At 39.2% G+C, this 20,981-nt stretch overlaps 1 protein-coding gene across 1 annotated transcript in view; it reads left to right on the top strand.

Moving 5' to 3' along the window:
• The first annotated feature begins 6,613 nt into the window (after positions 1 to 6,613).
• RTKN2 (rhotekin 2) overlaps positions 6,614 to 20,981 on the top strand; it is a 36,393-nt gene continuing 22,025 nt past the window's right edge. Inside the window, exons 1-6 of the mRNA XM_034062393.1 lie at positions 6,614 to 6,675; positions 9,323 to 9,522; positions 11,550 to 11,608; positions 16,159 to 16,212; positions 17,110 to 17,227; positions 18,710 to 18,910. Coding sequence (XP_033918284.1) covers positions 6,637 to 6,675; positions 9,323 to 9,522; positions 11,550 to 11,608; positions 16,159 to 16,212; positions 17,110 to 17,227; positions 18,710 to 18,910 — 671 coding nt within the window. The 5' untranslated portion in view covers positions 6,614 to 6,636. The remainder of the gene's footprint in view (positions 6,676 to 9,322; positions 9,523 to 11,549; positions 11,609 to 16,158; positions 16,213 to 17,109; positions 17,228 to 18,709; positions 18,911 to 20,981) is intronic.

Here is a 20,981-nt window from a genome sequence, read left to right as displayed (position 1 = left end):
TACACAATGGGGATGTCCCAAGCAGACTGCCCAGCAAACAGTTGGATGCAACCGACTCGCTGTATATTTTGCACACCTAATGCCACCTGCAGTAAATGCACAAGGAATCAAAGCAGGACTGTATACCCAACAGAGAAATACTGGTATAAGGGTGTAACACAGGAGTGATAGCGTAGAACTTCTGAGAAATCCTTTTCATACTGAACATCCCTTTAATATTGAGCTGAAAGGGCCTCTCTGGGTTTACCTAACAGCAGCATTTTTGTATGACCATAATTCCTCTGTGTGTGCAAATGTCCCCTATTAGTAATGGATCTAAGTAGCCAATTTCAACCAGTGTTGATGTTGAGAGGCATTGTAGATAATTTTGTTCCTTCAACTACTGTGGAGATAGGAAGTCACATATAAAAGAGAGACAATATAAATTTCTAAACTTAGAGAAAGGCTGCAAAATTTATGCTTTGTTAGACACTGCGTGTCCACATTAAGTGTCTTCTCAGCTGGAGGAAGGCATCTAGTGAAGCTGTCAATCACCTGTGAGGATCCTTGTCCACAGGATAATTCTGATGGCGTTGGTTCTGTACATATGTGGCAACCACATGTGATTTGGCTTCAAAACCAATGCCCCTGGGCTCCCAAGAAGAAGAAGAGGAATACATGTGGCTGGTCTACCTCAGTAAACCACACTTTATAACTCGTCTTGTACATGAGCAACTTTAAGACATAGAAGATCATCAAATTGCAGTTTAAAGTCATGTAGTATTTAATTTGACTTTTAAGGTTTTAGGTTTGATCTCAGAAATTGTTTCCCAAATTCATATGGAGATACATTTTTTGTAACTTAGTATTTCTGTTATGAAATATATTTTGAGTGCACTTATATATGGTGATTTAAAGAGGCTACAGTCATTTAGTATGGAGGTATTTAAAAAAAAGACAGACATCACAAATACTGGGAGGAGCTGGTTTCTGGACACTTTTCTGGAAAAAGGAAAAACAATTCCTTGTACTTTTTCAGCCTTTTACAGTTTATTTTAGAAATCCTACAGGAATGTACAATGATAAAATAGTTCCTTGAAGCACCTGGTATCAGTGTTTTATTGATGGCATCATGCAGAGGCATGGCCCCGGTGCAATGTGGAGCACCAAAGCAGTTGAAGGAGGACTGCAGAATATTAAAAACCCTTGAGCAGAAGATGAGCAAGCTCTCAGGGTAAGATTAATCTGAAAACACCTGAAGTAATGAGAGTTTACTCTAAGCTATTCTGGCTTCTGTGTCTAATTATCAGAGGAAGATAAGGATGATGCATCCTAGCTAATTTAGGCATCCACATGTTTTGTCATCTTCAGTGACTGACTCCATGACGACCTTAGAGAAGATAGCTACTTAACAGTGCTCAGTTAAGTAAAATAAAGCCCACAAACCTTTCTCTTGTCATTGCTTTTGCCTTGATAGGGTTAGGTTTTAGCTCACTGTCATTGAACAGAGGATTAATTTTCACCTTATCCAAACTGAATCACAAGCACATGCTAGTAAGGTAGTTACCCATATTTAATGTTTTGTAGGATTACATCTTGACCTTCTGTTGCAGCTAAGTGAATGGAAAGACTTAACTGACCTCAGCAGGCTGAAATGAAGAAATAAGTTACCTAGGTTAATCATTTTGCCTTTAACTTAAGCTAGGGGTACCCCTAAGCATTCAGGTAAACAGCCTAAATGCTAGAGTCTCTGCCCATTTAACCACGCTATAATGGTCATATGTCATGGTAATCAAAATCAGTGGCAATCAATGGGAACAATTTGGTTTTCAGTTTAAAATTAAAGAAGTAGAAGACAGTTATAAAAAATTAAAATGCTTTTCCATGTGTCCATGTGTACAGTACATGTGTCCATGTGTCCAGTACATGTGTCTATGTGTCCATGTGTCCAGTAGAAACGTTCATATATTTCCACTTAGGATAAATCTGAATAGGAACTGAATAGATTTCTACTGGCACACTCTGATGATATTCAAGGAGTAGGTGTAGCAAGCTGTGGGAACTAAAAAATTAAGAAAAATACTGCAGTGCTGTCAAGAGTAGGTGTAGACATTTTGTACCTGCTAAACCAAAATGATGGGCCTAACATTTAAAATAATATGCTGATGTAACAGTCAAGCAGAATAGTGATTTAGATAGACAATGATCTTTCCTCTGCTATCCAATTTCCCTAATACTAGAAGGAAGCCAAATGGTTTGCAATGCAAATAAAAGAATGCTGTGAAGGTGTGATTCATCTGAAAAAAAAATCACTTGAGAAACCCCAGGATGCAGGATACAGATCCCCTGTTTAATTCACCCTACCTGCTTCTGGTTTCTCTGCACTAGTGAAGCAGTGACTGCGCAGGTTTTTCCTTGTTTTGTAAGCTGTGCCTTGTGCTTCTTTGCTGGCTTGGCTGAAGAATACACAGTTACAATGCTTCCTTCCTTATTGTTGCTGTCTGGTGGGGCTACTCTTAAATTAGGGCACAGAATAGTTGGTAGCTTAATCCCAAATCTCTGAATAATGTAGAGGGCATAAAGCCTTCTTCATTTCTAGTTTGGATGTCTGCTTCAACAGCAGGACAGCATAGCTGGAGCTAGACATCGTATGCATAGAGAACTTCTCGCATGGTATAACACCTGCAGAAATGCCACTTAAAGCCTAAGCCTCATGTTCCCTTAGGAGAAAGGACTAGAAGTTCGGTGAAATGTTTAATTTTTTAATTAAGCATTTGACAGATCAAGTGAATTATGAAGCTCAATTTTATAGAGAAAAAACTGAATGTCTTTAGGAAGTGAATGCAAAGAAGGACCAAAGCAGAAGCAGGTGCAAGAGTGTGAAAAGCAGATTTTGCAGTAACATTTCTAATGTAGTGGAAAACTGGGCATTTGAACTAGCTAAAGAGCAGATATGCACTGAGCTTGAGAAGATACTATTCAAGTTAATTAGGGCTGAGTCCTACACATTTAACTCCCACTGATTTCTTAAGGGTTCCAATTCAAGTCAATGTCAGTAGAAATGTGTAAGGGCTGCAGGCACGGGCTCTTTATGCTGTTAGTAGTCACATTGTGGGACTAGGATTTTCTGAACAGACTGTACTGCAAAACCATGCTAATTAGCATCTAAAACTCTTGGAAAGCTGCCACAGATTCCTGAGAGCTGTCTAAACCACCAGCAAAGATGGCTTTAGAGATGTTGATTGCCTGAAATAGGTTGGGGCATAACGTGTCCTTTTGCAGTGATATTTTACTGCATCTGTGGTAGCCACCCTGGCTTTTAACAAAGCCCTTTTGGTGCACACCTGAGGCAGCTTCTCAGACAGCTTTCCTTATCACAGGGAGGAGTGCTTCTGGAAAACTTACGCCAGGGGTTCATTCTAGTCTAATGTGGAGTGATGAACCAGTTGGGTGGAAAGTGTTTCAGTGCTCAGTCACTGATACTTGTTGAGACTGGAGCTCCTCCTTGATTACTTTTGCCAAGCACTGAATCAGCAATAATGCAGTTCAGTTAACTTGAAACATTCATGTGTTTGGTTTCAATTAGAATCACAGAATAGAATCATAGAATAGTTAGGGTTGGAAAGGACCTTAAGATCATCTAGTTCCAACACCCCTGCCATGGGCAGGGACACCTCACACTAAACCTTATCACCCAAGGCTTCATCCAACCTGGCCTTGAACACTGCCAGGGATGGAGCATTCACAATCTCCCTGGGCAACCCATTCCAGTACCTCATCACCCTCACAGTAAAGAATTTCTTCCTTAGATCCAGTCTAAACCTCTGCTGTTTAAGTTTCAACCCATTACCCCTTGTCCTATCACTACAGTCCCTAATGAATAGTCCCTCCCCAGCATCCCTGTAGGCCACCTTCAGATACTGGAAGGCTGCTATGAGGTCTCCACACAGCCTTCTCCAGGCTGAACAGCCCCAACTTTCTAGCCCCTGATCATCCTTGTGGCCCTCCTCTGGACTTGTTCCAACAGTTCCATGTCCTTTTTATGTTGAGGACACCAGAACTGCACACAATACTCCAAGTGAGGTCTGACGAGAGCAGAGTAGAGGGTCAGGATCACCTCCTTTGACCTGCTGGTCACGCTCCTTTTGATGCAGCCCAGGATACAGTTGGCTTTCTGGGCTGTGAGTGCACACTGAAGATGGCTCATGTTCATTTTCTCATTGACCAACACCCCCAAGTCCTTCTCCGCAGGACTACCATGAATTTCCTTTTTGCCCAACCTGTAGCTGTGCTTGGGATTGCTCTGACCCAGGTGTAGGACCTTGCACTTGTCATGGTTAAACCTCATGAGGTTGGCATCAGCCCACCTCACAAGCGTGTCAAGGTCCCTCTGGATGGCATTCCTTCCCTCCAGCGTATCAACAGAACCACACAGCTTGGTGTCATCGGCAAACTTGCTGAGTGCACACTCAATTCCATTGTCCATGTCAGCGACAAAGATATTAAACAAGACCGGTCCCAACACTGATCCCTGAGGGACACCAGTTGTTACTGGTCTCCAGCCGGACATTGAACCGTTGACCACAACTATTTGAGTGCAACCATCCAGCCAGTTCTTTACCCACCGAGTGGTCCACCTATCAAATTGATGTCTCTCCAATTTAGAGATAAGGATGTCATGTGGGACAGTGTCAAACACTTTGCACAAGTCCAGGTAGATGACGTCAACTGCTCTACCCCGTCCATCACTCTTGTAGCCCCATCATAGAAGGCCACCAAATTGGTCAGGCAGGATTTCCCCCTAGTGAAGCCATGCTGGCTGTCACCAAGCCTCTCCATGACATGTCCCTGTTTCTAGTTTTCCTCTGTAGACCAGAAAATTATTTGGGATTTTTTGAGGCTCAAATCCCATGCCTGACTGCTTTAGGAGAGGTCAGATCTCACCTTACTGTGAGGCAAAAGTGTCCTCTGCTTTGGAGTCTCCTGTTCTCCCCTCTTTTGATGGGTTTCTTGATGTGTCTGAAATCCTGAACTCTAGCAGAGATGAGAACATGAGGCTTCTGCTAGGATGTACGAAGCACCAGGATTACATTAAATCTGCATCAAAGCCACTCTTTGATATCTTGGCTGTCCATACACACCTTGTAAGAATCATGCAAAAGCCTTTTGGCTTCCTGACAGGATTTCTCCACTGGATGTAGTGCAGAAAGACTTCTTTTGGGAAACCTGTAGCAGCTAAAGAACAGGGGGGAGTATCTAAAAATAGGAAAAAAAACTGTAGTATCTCTAAATATATAACCCAGGGTAGGGCTTCCCAGCTGTAGCATGCGACCTGCCAGTGCTATGCAGAAGACTTCAGCATGGTATGAAGGTATTTCACAAATATCAGAATGCCTCCTTAGCCTCAGGAATGTGGCCCAAGATGGAAACAGTGACTGCTGAACAGCTGCTGCTGCTGTCTCTGCCCGAGGTGAGACTCAAACGCCCTGAAGGGAAGCATAGCTCCCTGTCCTCTGCATTCCACCAAGGCATACATTCCTTTGGTCCAGAAGTTGATGGTTTTCCTTGAAGGCTAGCCCCTGCATTTGTGCCCTGGTTGTGAATGTCAGGGGGCAAACAGAGCTGCCAGGATGTGGAATCCTGATTAAGAAAAGAGGCTTTTCAAATCTTCTAACTGCATTATCTTATATTTTAAATAAGCATATGTTAGCCAGGAGACTTCTGTCTTCTGTGGAAAGCTGTTAGCAACACTGTGTATCTCACTTGTTCCAGCACATTCACTTCTCGCAAATGTTGACAACCATGTGCGAAGTGACAAGGATCCGTATTTGTGACCATCACCCACCGAGGAGGAATTCAGTGAGGAAAGCCACAAAATCAGGGATGAGGCATGGATGGAAGACATAATTCTGGCTCATTTGCTGCATGAGCTGAAGACAACCAGAGCTGCAGAACTGGCAGCAAAGAGAGATGGCTCCTATTCGTCTCCAGTCAATCCAGTGAATCATTAGCGCACTTTTAATCTATAATAGTGTCATATACTTTCCACAATCCGTGCTATTAGCTCAGCTATTGAAGTACCATCATATTAAAGATGCGTAATTAAATGAACTGCAGAAACCTCAGAACATGGTTAAAAACTCATGGCTGGTTTCATAGCAGGGGTGTCTGTGTAAGGAGCTGCCGATGGGGAAGCGGCTCCGAGGCTCTCCTTCCCGCTCGTTTAAAGAACATTCACCAGAGAGAAGTGGCATCGGCCTGTTTCAGACAAGTAAATCAGCGGAGAACAAAGCCGCAGGGAGCCGACAAAGGTATTGCTGTGATATGGCAATATGTATACGGTATGATTCACTGCTCCAGGTAAGTAACTGGGAGTTAGTACCACCACCACTATCAGTTAGAGCCAATACTGCAGCTCCCTCAGCACCAGGGCACTGCCCACTCGCTGCCGCCGCGGAGGACAAGGGAGCGGACCGGGACCCCGGCTCTGTCGCACTGCTGTCGCGTTGCTATCGCGCGTGGGCTGCCGAAGCCCCCGGGGCGCCGCAAACCGCGGCTGTCCCCGAGCGGCCGGGGGCAGTGGGCGGGCGGTGGGTGGGACCGCGGCGGCCGTTGCGGGGGGCGGGAGGTTTGAACGGCGGCAGCGGCTGGAGCAGGATGCGGCGGTGTGTGCTGTCTGCTGATGGCAGTGAGCCGGTGAGCACGGGTGTTCCGCACCCCTGGGCAGCGGCAGTGGGACGGGACTGGTGTCGCCGGGGGACAGGGCGCTGAGTGCCGTCCGTTAACGGCTGGGGCCGACCAGGGCCTCCTCCTGGTACAAGCGGGCTGCGGCCTGGCTCTCGGTGGGTAGGGGCCTGTGCTGCCCCGAGCTTGGCGTGTCCCTTCCGGCAGCGGACTGCTCGTGGGGCTGGAGCATGGCCCCTGCGGCAGCCGGCTCCGTGGGGCCGGGCTGGGGCGGTACATCAGTCCTTCAGCGGAGGTGTGCAGGTCGGTGAGGGCACGGCCTATGCTGGGGAAGCTGCCGGATGGCTGCCCGGACAGAGGTGATGCTGCCTTGGGGTGAGCTCCCTGCGCAATCTGCTCAGGGGCTCGGTGTGTGATGCTGATCCCTTCGAACTCCTGAATCTTTTAGCCGTTGGTTTTCCTGTTCACATGGGTTTTCTTAAACGTCGAATCACTTAAAAAAACTGAGTTAGTTGAGCTCAACTGTATCTGTAAGGCTATTGCTATCAGTTGTGACAAATACTCGTTCCTGTGTCTAGCTAGAAAAGTCCCTGGGCTAGTATCTTGCCTTCATACTCTGTTTTAGAAGAATACTTGCTGCCTGACCACTTGCTTATTTTAAATAAATCTAATAGACCTATAGGGTTTAGGTGTAAGTGACAGTGTTAATAATTCAGAAGTGTCCTTTGGAATAAGATTCTGAAAGCTTGTTTTTAAGATATCAAATAAAGTAAGATTTCAGTCTGTCCTGCCTAGTTTTCTTATTTGTTGGATTTTGTTGTGTTTTGTGACTCCACCACTGTGTAAAACTGACAATCCTTGAAATTTTCTTATATCCTAGGTACACTTAAGTGGGGAATACCTAAGTATTGCTTAGGCAGTTCCTGAGTGTGGGGCTGAATATCTCAATAGCTGTTAGTAATCTTGTCTGGGTTATGCTGCCACTGGTGGGAAAGGATGGAGACCACAAGGGAAATGGTGCCTTACTAGACAGCATATGGCAAAACAGTGCTGCATCATTCCTCGAGTCCAGATGGTGTGCTTGTATTTTTAGAAGAAACTCAAAACAAAATTAAAAAAGCCGACCAATTTATTCTTTTATTTTTTTGTAGACATGAAGAACTTTATACACTACAAATCAGGCTGCTAAGTCATTCCTTCAGATGAGATTTATATTGTGCAATTACTTAAGCTGTAATCCAACAACCATTTAATGCTAGTCCAGATATGCAGAGATGCCCTGAACTATGAGAGTTTACCTCCTCACCATAGTTATGTACCAGATGGGAAACCTGGAGAAGAGCCACAGCCTGTACTGGGTCAGTTCAGAGGCCTATTGTCCTGGGAAGTCTTAGGGGGAAGTACTGTTTTACTTTCTGAAATGAAATTTAGGTTTGTAAGAGCTGATGTATTAGTAGTTTAGGCTTAAAGAATGAGTCATTATTTCTTAGGGACAAGTGTGAGCCTTGCTTAGCTTTCCATGGCTGTGTAAGATTTGACTTTGTATAAAAGAAGATTGATGAAAGCTATTTGCTTCCCTTCAGGGACAAGTGCTGAGAAAAAGAATGGATAGAGAAGCAGATGCTGCGAATGTGGAGGTGTTGGTGCATTGTTTTATCCTGCACTGGTCTGAACGTGGAAAAAGCACTTTATCCTGCACAAGGATGATGGGGAGGGACTCTTCACTAGGGACTGCAGTGATAGGACGAGAGGTCATGACTTCAAACTTAAACAGGGGAAGTTTAGATTGGATATAAGGAGGAAGTTCTTTACTGTGAGGGTGGTGAGGCACTGCAACAGTTTGCCCAAAAAAGTGGTTAAAGCTGCATCCCTGGCAGTGTTCAAGGCCAGGTTGAACAGAGCCCTGGGTGACATGGTTTAGTGTGAGGTGTCCCTGCCCATGACAGAGGGGCTGTAACTAGATGATCTTAAAGTCCTTTCCAGCCCAAAACTTTTAATTACTCTATGACTGTGTCATCAAGTAGGGTGAGATGCTTGTGTGGTGTTGAAGCTACCACAGTTGTCTGACTTTCAGTTCATACTTGAAACAGTCAAGTGTTGTGATACTATTTTTTTTCTTTTGCTTCCTGTGTTACCCAAACTTTATATCAACCAGAAGTGAAAAAAAACCACTTTTTTTAACCCTTTTTAAGATGGTCAGTGAAGCAACGTGATTTAATTTCTGATTTAAAATATCAGAAGTTCAATCAGAAATGTTTCTGATATTTTTCCAGAGTTTAGGGTTTATTCTAGTAGGGATTACTATAAAAAGTGGGTTATTAAATTATAAGCTTTGCTGAGTGACCCTATGAGGGATCCATATGTCATGATCCTATGAATGACACCTTGAGGCATGTAAATTTTTAGTAACTTTTAGATGCTGTGGTTAGCTACCATGGAATTTATATGCATAATGGATATAATCAATCTGCTATGTCCTGTGTTTTGCTTTTTTTTTTTCCTGAAAAGAGAAACATCATTTTATGTTTAATAACTGTTGTAATGGCTGCGTATAATTAAAACATAGGGTTTTCTATTCCAACTGTGAAATAAGTAGAGCTTGTTTAAAAAATCAGGATAGTGTTGGGTTTTTTAGTCCATTTTTTTTTTGCATATTTAGGAGTACGACATTCAAGAGAAGATTAACTTTGAAATCCGCATGCGAGAAGGTATCTGTAAACTACTTGCAGTGAGCACACAAAAAGACCAACTCTTACAAGCAGTTAAAAACCTGATGGTCTGCAATGCTCGTATACTTGCGTACAGGACAGAGCTACAGAACCAGAAAGAAGAGCTGCTCTCATGCAGAACCAAAGAACAGTGAGTAACAGCTCAAATTCAACTGAAGCATTAGGAAGGAGGCTTTTGCTTACATGAATTCTTAGCAGCCTGTCTAGGAAAGTAGATTTAAACCCTTCTTTCTGTCTTCCCCCATACAAGCATACATTACTGTTGCCTTAAAACGTTCCTTTATAAGACCATTCCAGTATCTTCTTTTTAATTTAGAAAATGAAATACAAGTCATGTTTTTCTGTATAGATTTTATTGAAATTAAACTGCAATTCAGCATCTGAATATCAGGTAACATAATAGTCAGATTTACTTTATTACCTTTAGGATATGAAAAGGAGCCTAACTAAATCTGAAGGAGCAAAACTGTCTAAGAATACATCTATTTTTCATTCTTTCTATTGTTATTAAGGTCACTTTAATGATGGAAGCTTCATGGTTAATTGGTACCCTCTGCTGGCCACTACTGTTAACTACAGCAAAGTAATAAATACGAAGAAAAATCAGTTTAGTTGAAAAGATTCTTACATTATAATTCTTGATTGAAGAGTGTTTATTTGAATAGTGTCGTAATTTTTGCCTAATGAAATATATTCTGGGTACAGTGTTGAGAATCATGGTGCAGACACTACTGCTCTTATGTTATTGCTTTAACGAAATGTTACACTGTACATTAGCATAGAAACTCCTGGAGTATGTGCTTAGCTCCAGTTAATTGTATCTATAGGAGCCGTCCTGCTACTTTTGCTATTTCAAATTTGACCTTATAGGAGATTATTGAAGGAAAGAACTGCGTTTTCTGACTACATCAACCATTACCATGAAAGCTGATTCTGGAAACTAGCACTTAAAATGGGTAGTGTTTGTAATTATCAAAACTGTATTGTTTTTTTTCTACTAAGGTGAAGACCTTTATAGCAATTCATCTTTATATTGTTTTAAATGATGGAATAATATCAGGTATTTACTCAAGCCTCTGTCTTTGATGTTGTTGACCACCGAATGGTGATGGCTAGAACATGTCTAGAACAGGGCTGAAATACTTGAAGATATATCTGAACAGCTGTATTGCTTTCTTACAGTAATATTGAGCTGTATTTTCTGCTTGACTTGTATCTGTCTTGCTTTGCTTAGAGTCTGTCATAAGGGGTACTTTGAATTGTCAGTGGAGGTCATAAGAAGAGGTGCATGCTATAGAGTTATTTCTCTACCATTTAGATCATTTCTTTGACAGTTGATAATGCATTTGCACTTCTTTCAGCATTTGCCCAAGACTGGATTTTGGTTAAAGCTTAATCCAGATAAAATGATGATGTCTTAGAGAGGAAATTCTAGGGTTTTCAAATGAATTTTGCCTGTTTCTTGTTATGTGCATCTGTAATCTGTGAGTTCAGAAAATATTAGAACTGTCTCTCGCAGTCAGGGTATTGGTTACAGATAAAAATTTTCATTTCACCTTATTTGGTTGGGAGTTAGGAGCAGTAGCAGATACAAGGAAAGCGCTTTATTGTTATTCATTATCTATAGATTGTTTTGATTCAATTGAAGGTTCACTTTGAGATCTTCACTCTGGCTGCTTAACAAACTGTCTGCCTCCATGTAAAATCACAATAGTAAGAATGCAACATTTTATTGTTAGTCTTTTAATAAAGGAGGTAGCAATTCTCTAACCAATCATAGAACTGATAAATTAAATTGCTTATTCATTGATGTGTACAGTAGGAGAAAAAGCTGATAATGTATTTAATTCTATTGGATCTGGAAAAGACAAGAAAGATGAATCTTCTTGTCTTTAAATACCTGGGTTAAATAAGCTTTGGAGTAAAATCTTCTAGGGAATTAAGAAAATTAATGATGTACCTTCCTTCTAGATTATCCTCAAGAATCTTAATGACTCATATCTTAAACCAGAGATACCAAATTTAACTTTAAAGAAAAGCATTTGAAATGAGCTATAATACGAAAGCCCTGACACTTTTTGATGTTTAAAGGGTTGACTTTTGGAAGTCTAAATGCACAGATCTCAAGCCTCATTTTTCTTTTCTTCTTTTTGGCAGGCTTTCAGAAAATGGGAGAAAAAACCGGATGGCATGCAGAGGAAAGGTTGCTATATCAGGTAAGTGGATGGGTATTTTCTTAATTATGGGATCTAGTTTGCTGGACAGTAACTTGTAATACAAACTGTATGAACAAGATTGCTTTTTTAAAGTGTGTATGTGGGGGGCATAAATCCTCTTGTACTTCAAGGGGACTTGTGCTTGTAAGTCACACACCTGCTTTTAAAGATCCTATCTAGTATTTCCATTTTATGTTCAGGAGCTTTCACAGTGGAAAATACTTTTTTTCTATTTGTCATGAGATACTGAATACATTTCAAAGCTATGTAAGTGTGAATGTGCTGATAATTTATTTTTTTTCTCCCAACAAAGACAAACTTTGAAGGGATCATACAGGGTGTGGCTAACCAATTGAGGGCAGAATTATAACTAGTATGCAAATGTTATCTAATTACTGCAGATTACATTACTGTAACAAAGGTATAGTGGTATGGCTTCCATGCAAACTAGCAAGAATATTTAGCAGTCATTTCCAGTTGGTCGATATACTTATTTCTTAGCCAGTTCTCAAACTTCAGCACTATGAATTGATAACATATTATCAAAATGACTAATAACATAAATATATAATTTATTCACATGTGTGGGGGATACATAAGTAAAAATAATACAAGTGTGAAAATCTGCAGATTAAGGAATGCACTCCCCACACAATCAAACCATTTTGTTTGCCTGTGCCAATAGTGGATGTTGCTACATTCAGCAATCCTGTAGTTGTTCACTGTGGCTGTTATGCTAGCTCTGCAAAGAGATCTGTTTGTGCTTCCTTACCTGCTTAGTTAAAAATAGAACAGTGTTGGAGGGCTCACTACTTAAACTGTTTGGGTTAATTCCGCATATTTTGATATATCTTTAAGCAAGGTAACTGCTAGTAGAAGAGTGATGAGCACTCGGCTCAATAATGTTTTCTGCCAGCACAGCTGTTTGCAGAATGCGTCTGTCCTTCCTCCTTATGGTAGTTGGATGAAAGCATTTGTTTGTCTGTCTGTGCTGTGGTTGCACCTTTCTTTGGATTTATAGAGTTACCTGCAGTGAAGTCTCTAGGATCATATAATATACATTTGTTATCTCTAGAAAATCAGAATTGTGTAAGGACTGTATTTTTAGGTTTAAATGTTTAAGATGTGAAACAGCTAGTTTTTTGATGGGGCAAGAGAGCAGAAGGTTGAAATACACCACTTCCTATTATATGCTGTCTGGTAATGATTCTATCCAGTTACTAACATAGCGGCTCTCAAGCTTGAGGTTATGATCCTCAAAAGTATGACACAGATTGAGGTGAAGAGCAGAGAGAGACATCAGCTACCTTGTGAACTCAAATCTGTGAGTGCTGGGATGCTGCCATGCCTCGTCCCATTCAGATACTTGTGCCAGGAAGCCTAGCCAGCTCTGTTTTACAGCAGGAAAACCTAAATTATGTTTTTGACCTTTGCTGAGAGATTTATGCTGTCTATAGATCCACTGTAATTAACTCATTTTCCATGTTTTGTTGCCTAAGAAGAGAAAAATTTGGTACATGAGAAGTAATTATGGGGACAAGCTCATTTGTGCTTAGCAAGGGAGGAGCCTCTGGGCAAGACAGATGAATGTGTCCTTGATTTCCCCTTTTGTTGCCCTCTCACCCATTACCCTGTGTCAATTTAGCATGCCAAACCAGGTCCTGTCTGCTTCCACAGCTGCAATATGTTCGCATACTGTAGTGTCCCATTATTATTCTTTCCCTGTTTTTCCCAATCCTTTTGTAGCAAACCAGCATGTTCCATTTCTCCTCTCTTGTATGCCAACCTTAAGTGCTTTTGAAACTGAAGTTGCCCTGCATGTTTGGAAGGCACACATGTGTGTGCATGTGCCTGCCTTGTTAAGAATGCAGTTGCGAGTACAAGCAGTGTGAATCAGGAGATGTCGTGACTGAATTGTCTGGGAGAGGCTGGAAATAAAGGAGTGAGTGGTAGTCCATGTAATATGACAGGACATGTAATTTAAGAACTGAAGATACAGGGTTTTTTTTAGAGGAAAGTAATCCATCTACTTATAAATATATTAGCGTATCATATGGTTAGTACATGCCAGAAGCTTAAACTATTACCAAAAAAAAGTGTGATCATGTGGCCAACACTAAAAGTTCAGGAACAGCTATGCAGGAGTACTGAGGAATGTACTCCCACAGAAAGCAACTGTATGTCAGATACTGTGTGGGGAGTGCATTCCTTAATCTGCAGATTTTCACACTTGTATTATTTTTACTTATGTATCCCCCACATGTGTGAATAAATTATGTATTTATGTTATCAATTATTTTGATAATATGTTATCAAAAATGTATCAGAAGATAATACATTTAATGTTGATCGAAAAACAATCATAATTTAAAGTAAATTTAAAAAGAAATCATTGGCTTTAAATTTGATTAATTGTAGGGTTTGAATGTGTTCAATTTGAATCCACATGGATTTACAGCTAATGGTAACTGAAATTAAGGTGTGTGAAAATTGATCTTTGTTTTTGATAAATGGCAGCACTTTCAATCCAAGAACGAATTGAAAACCGATTTACAAGTAACATGTTGGAAACTTGTTCAAGCAATTGACTATCTGTAGCCTGATGATTTTCTAAGGTACAAATTTTTCAGCTTGCATGATATTGAAAGTGGCATACAGAAGTAATCTTTAGCCTAGTAATCTAATTGTTAACAAGGCCTATTGAGCACACTAAAATTGTCATTCAGAGTTTGCTATGATTAAAGGTGAAAAAAAGGTTTTGTTGTAACTATTTTCACATATTTGTGTAAATCTAAGATCTTTGTCTTTTCAGAAAGAAGCATTCTGTGCTTTGTCTCTGATACAAAAATACATTTATGTTTTTAAACTTTGAGAGAGACTTCTGTAACTGTTTTAATGAAACATGAAAATGTAGCAATAGGGGTTGTGGGTTTAAACTTAAACAGGGGAGATTTAGGTTAGATATAAAGGAGTTCTTTACTGTTAGGGTGGTGAGGCACTGGAATGGGTTGCCCAAAGAAATGGTAAATGCTCCATCCCTGGCAGTGTTCAAGTCCAGGTTGGACAGAGCCTTGTGTGACATGGTCTAGTGCGAGGCATCCCAGCCCATAGCAGTGGGGTTGGAACTAGATGATGTTAAGGTCCTAACCATACTATGATTCTATGAAACTACTTGTTTCCATATTCAAAAAAACTATTTTTGAAATTCTTACTATGCAAATGTGTCTTTGAATAGCAGTTTCAGAACGTGGTGATGTATTGATTTTTAGGAAGTTGTGGCAGTCTAAAACTGTATACTGGCAGTTTACTGTTGGAAATACATTAGTTTTCATGAACACTTAAAAGCAGATGAATTTACAAGTTTCAGAATTGAAATAGTGTGTATAATAAGATGTCCCATAATATGATCAAGATTAGCTTAAATTTCATTTTTTTATTTAATATAACGTCTGAAACACTCTGACTATATGCACTTTCACTTACCCACAGAACTTACTGTTGATTTAAAACCCTGTCAGAATACATAACAACCATGCCAAAATACCACTACTGTTTTGCATCTTAGCATATTATATGTGTATTTTTCCATCAGTCTCCTATGGAGATCAACACTGGAGACGGCAGTCCTTCCTTATTAAAGATTTTAACCAAAATACAGTTGAGCTAGTGCTGTTCACTGCTGCCATCATGTGTCACTTAATATATTGCATATACTTTTAAACAACACTGTTGTACTTAAAAAAAGAACTTCGGATTTATAAAGGCCCCACTGCATTTGTCTTTCAGCAAGGGACTAGTGAGAAACATTGTGACTAGACCTGAGTCTTTAAAGCTGGAGGAGAATGTCATTCTGCTCTGCTGGAGTCAGTAGATAAATTGGAAAATTTGTTGAAGAAAATACTTTCCTGGTATTAAAATGGCAAGAGCATGACTTAAAATAATGGTCTGTAATTGCCTCTCTAGTATGATTCTGAAGTAGAAGGACATTTGAATTAAGAAAAAAAACCCAAGCAAACCAGTTCTAAACTTTTTGTGCCAACTTAGACGATACTAACTGGGAATATGATTATAAGTGATATTTTCTCTGTGGTTAGCAAAACAAGACTTAAGTCTTTGCAGTGTAAGTATCCCAGTCTTTCCATTAAACCAGGAAGCTTTTATTCTTGCAGTTGGATGTGTGGTTTCCAGCACAAGGCAAAGAGAGTTTCAGTTTACATCTGTGCATAATAATGGGCTCAGAACTTCTTTATTCTCTCAGAACTGTTACACAGCCACTGTGAAATGTCGTTTCAGGTACTTTCAAATGAGATTTAAAATATTGTTTATTCTAGCATTTCTAAAAGAAAATGACATTTCAAGATGAACTAATTGATGAGTTTTCTTTTGAAATGGATAATAAAGTTGAAATAGTTACACTGTTCTTTGGGTAGAAGGTCCTGTTACCTCCAGAACATCAGTAAAGGAAACAAGACACTTTTTGTAGTTTGTTTTGATCACAGATCTACAGTATTGGCTATAACTTAATTTCCCTACCTTTTTTTTTTCTTTAGATATTCGAATACCATTAATGTGGAAAGACTCTGATCACTTCAGCAATAAAGAAAGTATGTAAGATGTCATAACCACTGTGATAAAGAATTGCTTATGCTTGTAAATTTAAACTGGATGGGGAAATCTGTACTCATTTTAACTCCTTCTTTGACCTTTCAGTAGGTCCACATTTTACTCTCTGTAGTTCCTGTTGAAGTTGTTAGTTGTGGCAAGCTGAGTTAGTTCAAAATCCTGTGGTTTTGAATGTTTAGACCCTGGTATCTAAAAAATCCTCATAAGGAGAAATTCCAGAGGAAGCAACAGACAAGTGTTGCTATTAAATTGATAGCTGAGAAAATTCTGATTAAGCATGTTGTTCTATGTCTAGTTTACACTTGAGAAAGTATATTGGAGCCTGTTTCCAGTGAGAAATTTAAATAAAAGTTATCTGCTAGCGTTAAATATACTATTGTGTAGTCTTCAAGTAAACGCGTTTTGCTGTGTCACGGAGATTAACCCTAAATCTGTTCCAGCTGTCACTTGGCATTGATTTAGCTTTGATTATCAATATGGTCAGAGGGGCAAAGCATGGTGAAATATTCTAATTCTATATAGTATATCCATAAAATGATACAGGCTTTGGATCGAATGTTAGAGTTTTTTTGATTAGTATCAGCTTATTTAACAAAATTGTATTTTTTACTAACATTTCTGAAGCTGCTACCACAAACTATAAGAAAAAGTTGAGCAGAGGTAGGCATTTTTTTCCTCTGTGAATGTTGCTTTACCTTCACAGCAGCTTTGATAGCTCAATTATCATAAAATCCAGTGCTGAAAATTTATGGTGGGAAGAATTGGAGGGCAATTCCTTAGAGGTCAGAATTACCATTTCTTCTACTTTTGTTTACTGGAAGTATTTAGTATTGCAATATGTAATAAGGCTAATAAAACATTTCTTTGGCTTTTTCCAGAATCACAGCGCTATGCAGTGTTTTGTTTGTTCAGAATGGGAGCTGAGGTTTTTGATACAGAGGTGGCTATTGTGGATAAAGCCATAACAGATCTCTGTTTTGAAAATGTAACCATATTGTGAGTATAATTTGCTTCTGTTGAATGAAGTATGAATATTGCTGGTTTTTTTGAAAGTGGGTATGACTATGAGTAAGGTTGACTGAGGTCCACTAAGTTTTTCTGTGGACAAAGGAATCAGTAGAGGTTCTGTGGATGGTGGAACCCCTTTTTCTGGAAGGTTAGTTTTCATATACATAATGATGCTGATTGTGCCGCTTGAACTGTACTTCTTTTCATTTTTGCTATGCTGAAACATTTTTCTTTATATGAAGAGATAAACAAAGTTGTACCTCAAGGACAGAATTAGTTTATTACTAGAACCTGAAAGAATTATGAAAGTATAGGCGTGGACGTTGCATCCAGCATTTTAAGTATTGTTCTGTACAGAAGGCTGTGATCACTTTCCACACTTTATGTTCTGTTACACCTATATGAACATGTGCTACAACCACAGTCTATATAGTTGAAGAATATGAAGAACACTAGACAGGAAATTATTCACTTGTCTTCAAAAGTAACCTGGAAAACAGTAGAAAGGTATTCTCATAATTCTTTGTGCCTTTAGAATTTTTAATAGGGTCCTGAGAAGTACTTAACTGCCCTCTCCTCCACCCTTTATTTTTTGTATTAGCAATTTAAATTTGGTCTCTTGAGGAAGATTGACTGGAAAGCTGAAACTACTGAAAATTTTAAGTAAAGATCCTGAAAACTGAGCGGTTGAGAGAAAGTAGATCTTTAAATCAGATTTTCTTCAAAGATATGAAACTTGACCATTAGAATATTCTGTGAAATACTGCAACAAAAGCAGAAGAGGCAGTCTAACTTGCCTTGTGTCCCCCGAGACAGACAGACCTTCTTTTATAAAAGCCTTTAGGATGATTTCATTATGGGCATGTGCGTAATTAAATGATTTGTACCTGAAAGATGAGGTCAGGCTTCCAGTCTGATGACTGAGCTTGAGAACAAGACAATCAATAGAAATGAAAAGAGAAAGCATAAGCTGCAGACAGAAGTTATGAATGACAATTTTTGTTGGTTATAAGTGAGATAGGATTTTTTTTTTCCTGTAAATGTGAAGGGAATTGGGTGCAACTAAGATATCTTTAAAACGCTCAATGTGATTTAGGGCCATAGGCATGGGTAGGTTTTCGATCGTGATTTTTGCATAACAGTAGAGGGCAGATTTAAGTATGTTTGAATGTCTAGCCTGTGTATTTCTATAACATGGAGGGTTTTTCCAGTTTTTAGCCTAAATGTTGAATTTCCTGTTTGCATTTGTTTGTGGTTTAATTATAACATCCATCTCATTACTTCAGCACTGTTACTCCTGTGTACTCTAGTCTTTAATTCCATATTAATGTATGTCTTTGCCTGAATCTTATGGCATTCCTTCCCTTGATTAGAAATGCATGTTATTTGTTATATAAAGTAGCAATAGCATTCCTTGCCTGCATACTCTGTTTATTAGCAAATGCTCTGACATTTTCTCCTCCTCTTCAGTGATGAAGCCAGACCAGATTTTCAGCTGAAGGTTGAAGTGTATAGTTGCTGTACAGAGGAGTCTTTATGTGTAACAAATACCCCCAAGAAACTAGCAAAGAAGCTTAAAACATCCCTCAGCAAAGCTACAGGAAAGAAACTCAAAGCTTCACTTGAAGAAGACAGCACTGAATCCCTTTTGCCTCCTGACCCTGTCATCCAGTAAGGCATACATATTGATATTCTGGTTTTATTGTTTTTAAAATAGAAATCAACCAAATGTATTGTAATCTTTTGGCAAATTGCCAATGAATTGTTTATTTCTGTACTTACCAGGTGAAAAAAAATTACATTTTAAATAGGAAATGAGAAAGTAGGTGTGAATTCCAGTTATGTTGCTCAACCCTCGGACCTGGTTCTGATCTTGAAACACAATAGTAGGCTTTATTTTTCTGTTGTACAGCTAAATAGCTGGCAAATCCACTGTGACTTGCAAACCCTATAGGATTTTTAGTTTGACCTCTGGAGGAAATCAAGCTTGTACAATCTGTCTGGGTTCCTCTGTCCATCTACCTCTCCTTTTCCATTTACCATTTACCCCCTCCCCAGTATTATTTTTGCACCTAGCCAATTTTACTTGTACTTGTCAGAGAGGTAAACATGTCTAAAATCTACAGGTTATGTCAAATAAAGAAGTGTGGTTTGTAGGCAGGAGAACCCTTACTTATACCCTCTCCCCTAATGAAGCTGACCAAGTTCTTTTGTTGTGTCTGGGGTATATGCTGTGCATATGGGGACCATTCCACTTGCTGGCTTTTCAGTAAAACTGGGCTGTCAAAGGCACTTTACAGTTACAGGCTGCTTAACAGGAGTTTTCTTAATTGACTTCAGCACAGAACACTTTAAAATATCTTGCTGGTTTTCAGTGTTTGTAGAAATAAGTGCTGTTCCCAGTAATTTACCTGCTTCCTTTTAAAAACAATCTGAAGTCTTTCATGCATTTTTTAAAAGAAGCTAACTGCCCACTAATATTTCGTAGCTACTTTAATTTCATTAAGGCTTAAGCAGGCCAAGTACTTAAATTGTAAATACTAATGATATTTATTTTAAAATTATTATTATCTTTTTCAAAGAAAGCAATGTTTTCAAGGAATTACTTTATTTTAGTCAGCTGAACAATAAAGAATCAATGCCTAATTCTAATTATTGAATGTAGTCTTAGTCTACCTTCATGTATCTATTTGCCTGGATTTTAAAAGGAAACATTCAAGCCTATTCTGTCTTTGTCAAACTGATATTACTGTATACTGATACTACTGTTTCAATCACAAATACACATCTAAGAGATCTGCTTCACAGAGGGAAGCAAATTTCTTTGCTAACTTTCCAGTGTGTTCCACTTAATGACAATGTATCTTTCAGTCTACATCATCTCAGGTCACTGTGTTTTCTACAAGCTCCAGTTGGGCAATGACACACTATCATTAGTTTGCTTCAGATATAACCACTAGCTTATTGTATGACCATACTTTCTAGAATATAGATTGCCTGTCTTTTAAAGAAGAAGTATCAGTAGATAATCTAAATAGTTGCCTCTTCCCTTTTGTTTAGCTTTTGATTTCTTGATTGTAATTGCATTTTCCTTTCCTTCATCTTGAAGTTTATTGTTTCTACTGTAAATAATCATCTCACAGTGACTGTTACTTGTTTAACAAAGTTAAATGAACAGTGATGGGTCTAATGATGGCGTTGCTGGGTGATTAAAAAAGATTCTTGAAAAGAAGGAAGTTATTATAGGCAGAAAATAAGTTGACAATTTTTTTTTTAATAGACTTTCCTTAAGATACGTATTTGTAAGATCTTGGTATGTAGCTCTTATAAAAGGGAAGAGATTGCAAGATTACAGGAGATCTTTCAAGCATTCCCAGAGCACTTTGCTAGTCCAGCAGGTGAAATTCAGCTGCAACAAAAAAGAACTTTCTGTATTACATTAACACCTTTTTCTCAGTAGATTTAATTTGTACAGGCATTTTTCTTTTCAGAGCACCCATGGGTGAAGTTCTTCATTTTCCAAAAACTGTGATCCCTCTGTGTGAAACTTCTTAGCTTAGAAATCTCCCTGGTTAGTGAAGAAACTGTCAGCCTTGTAACTTCTTGTAAAAGCTTAGTGACAGAGTGTTTTGAATGCTTGCTTAGGTTGGTTAGCTTTCATTATGCTCATATCCTCTCTACTCTTAATTATCTGTCTTTTAATTTCTATACAGCTGTTTATTTTTTCTATTCTAGCTTTTTT

This window comes from Melopsittacus undulatus, chromosome 4 (assembly GCF_012275295.1).
Source record: "Melopsittacus undulatus isolate bMelUnd1 chromosome 4, bMelUnd1.mat.Z, whole genome shotgun sequence".
In the NCBI taxonomy this organism is placed as follows: Eukaryota; Metazoa; Chordata; class Aves; order Psittaciformes; family Psittaculidae; genus Melopsittacus; species Melopsittacus undulatus.
Note: the sequence above shows the minus strand (reverse complement) of the source record. Positions and strands in the feature narration are given on the sequence as shown.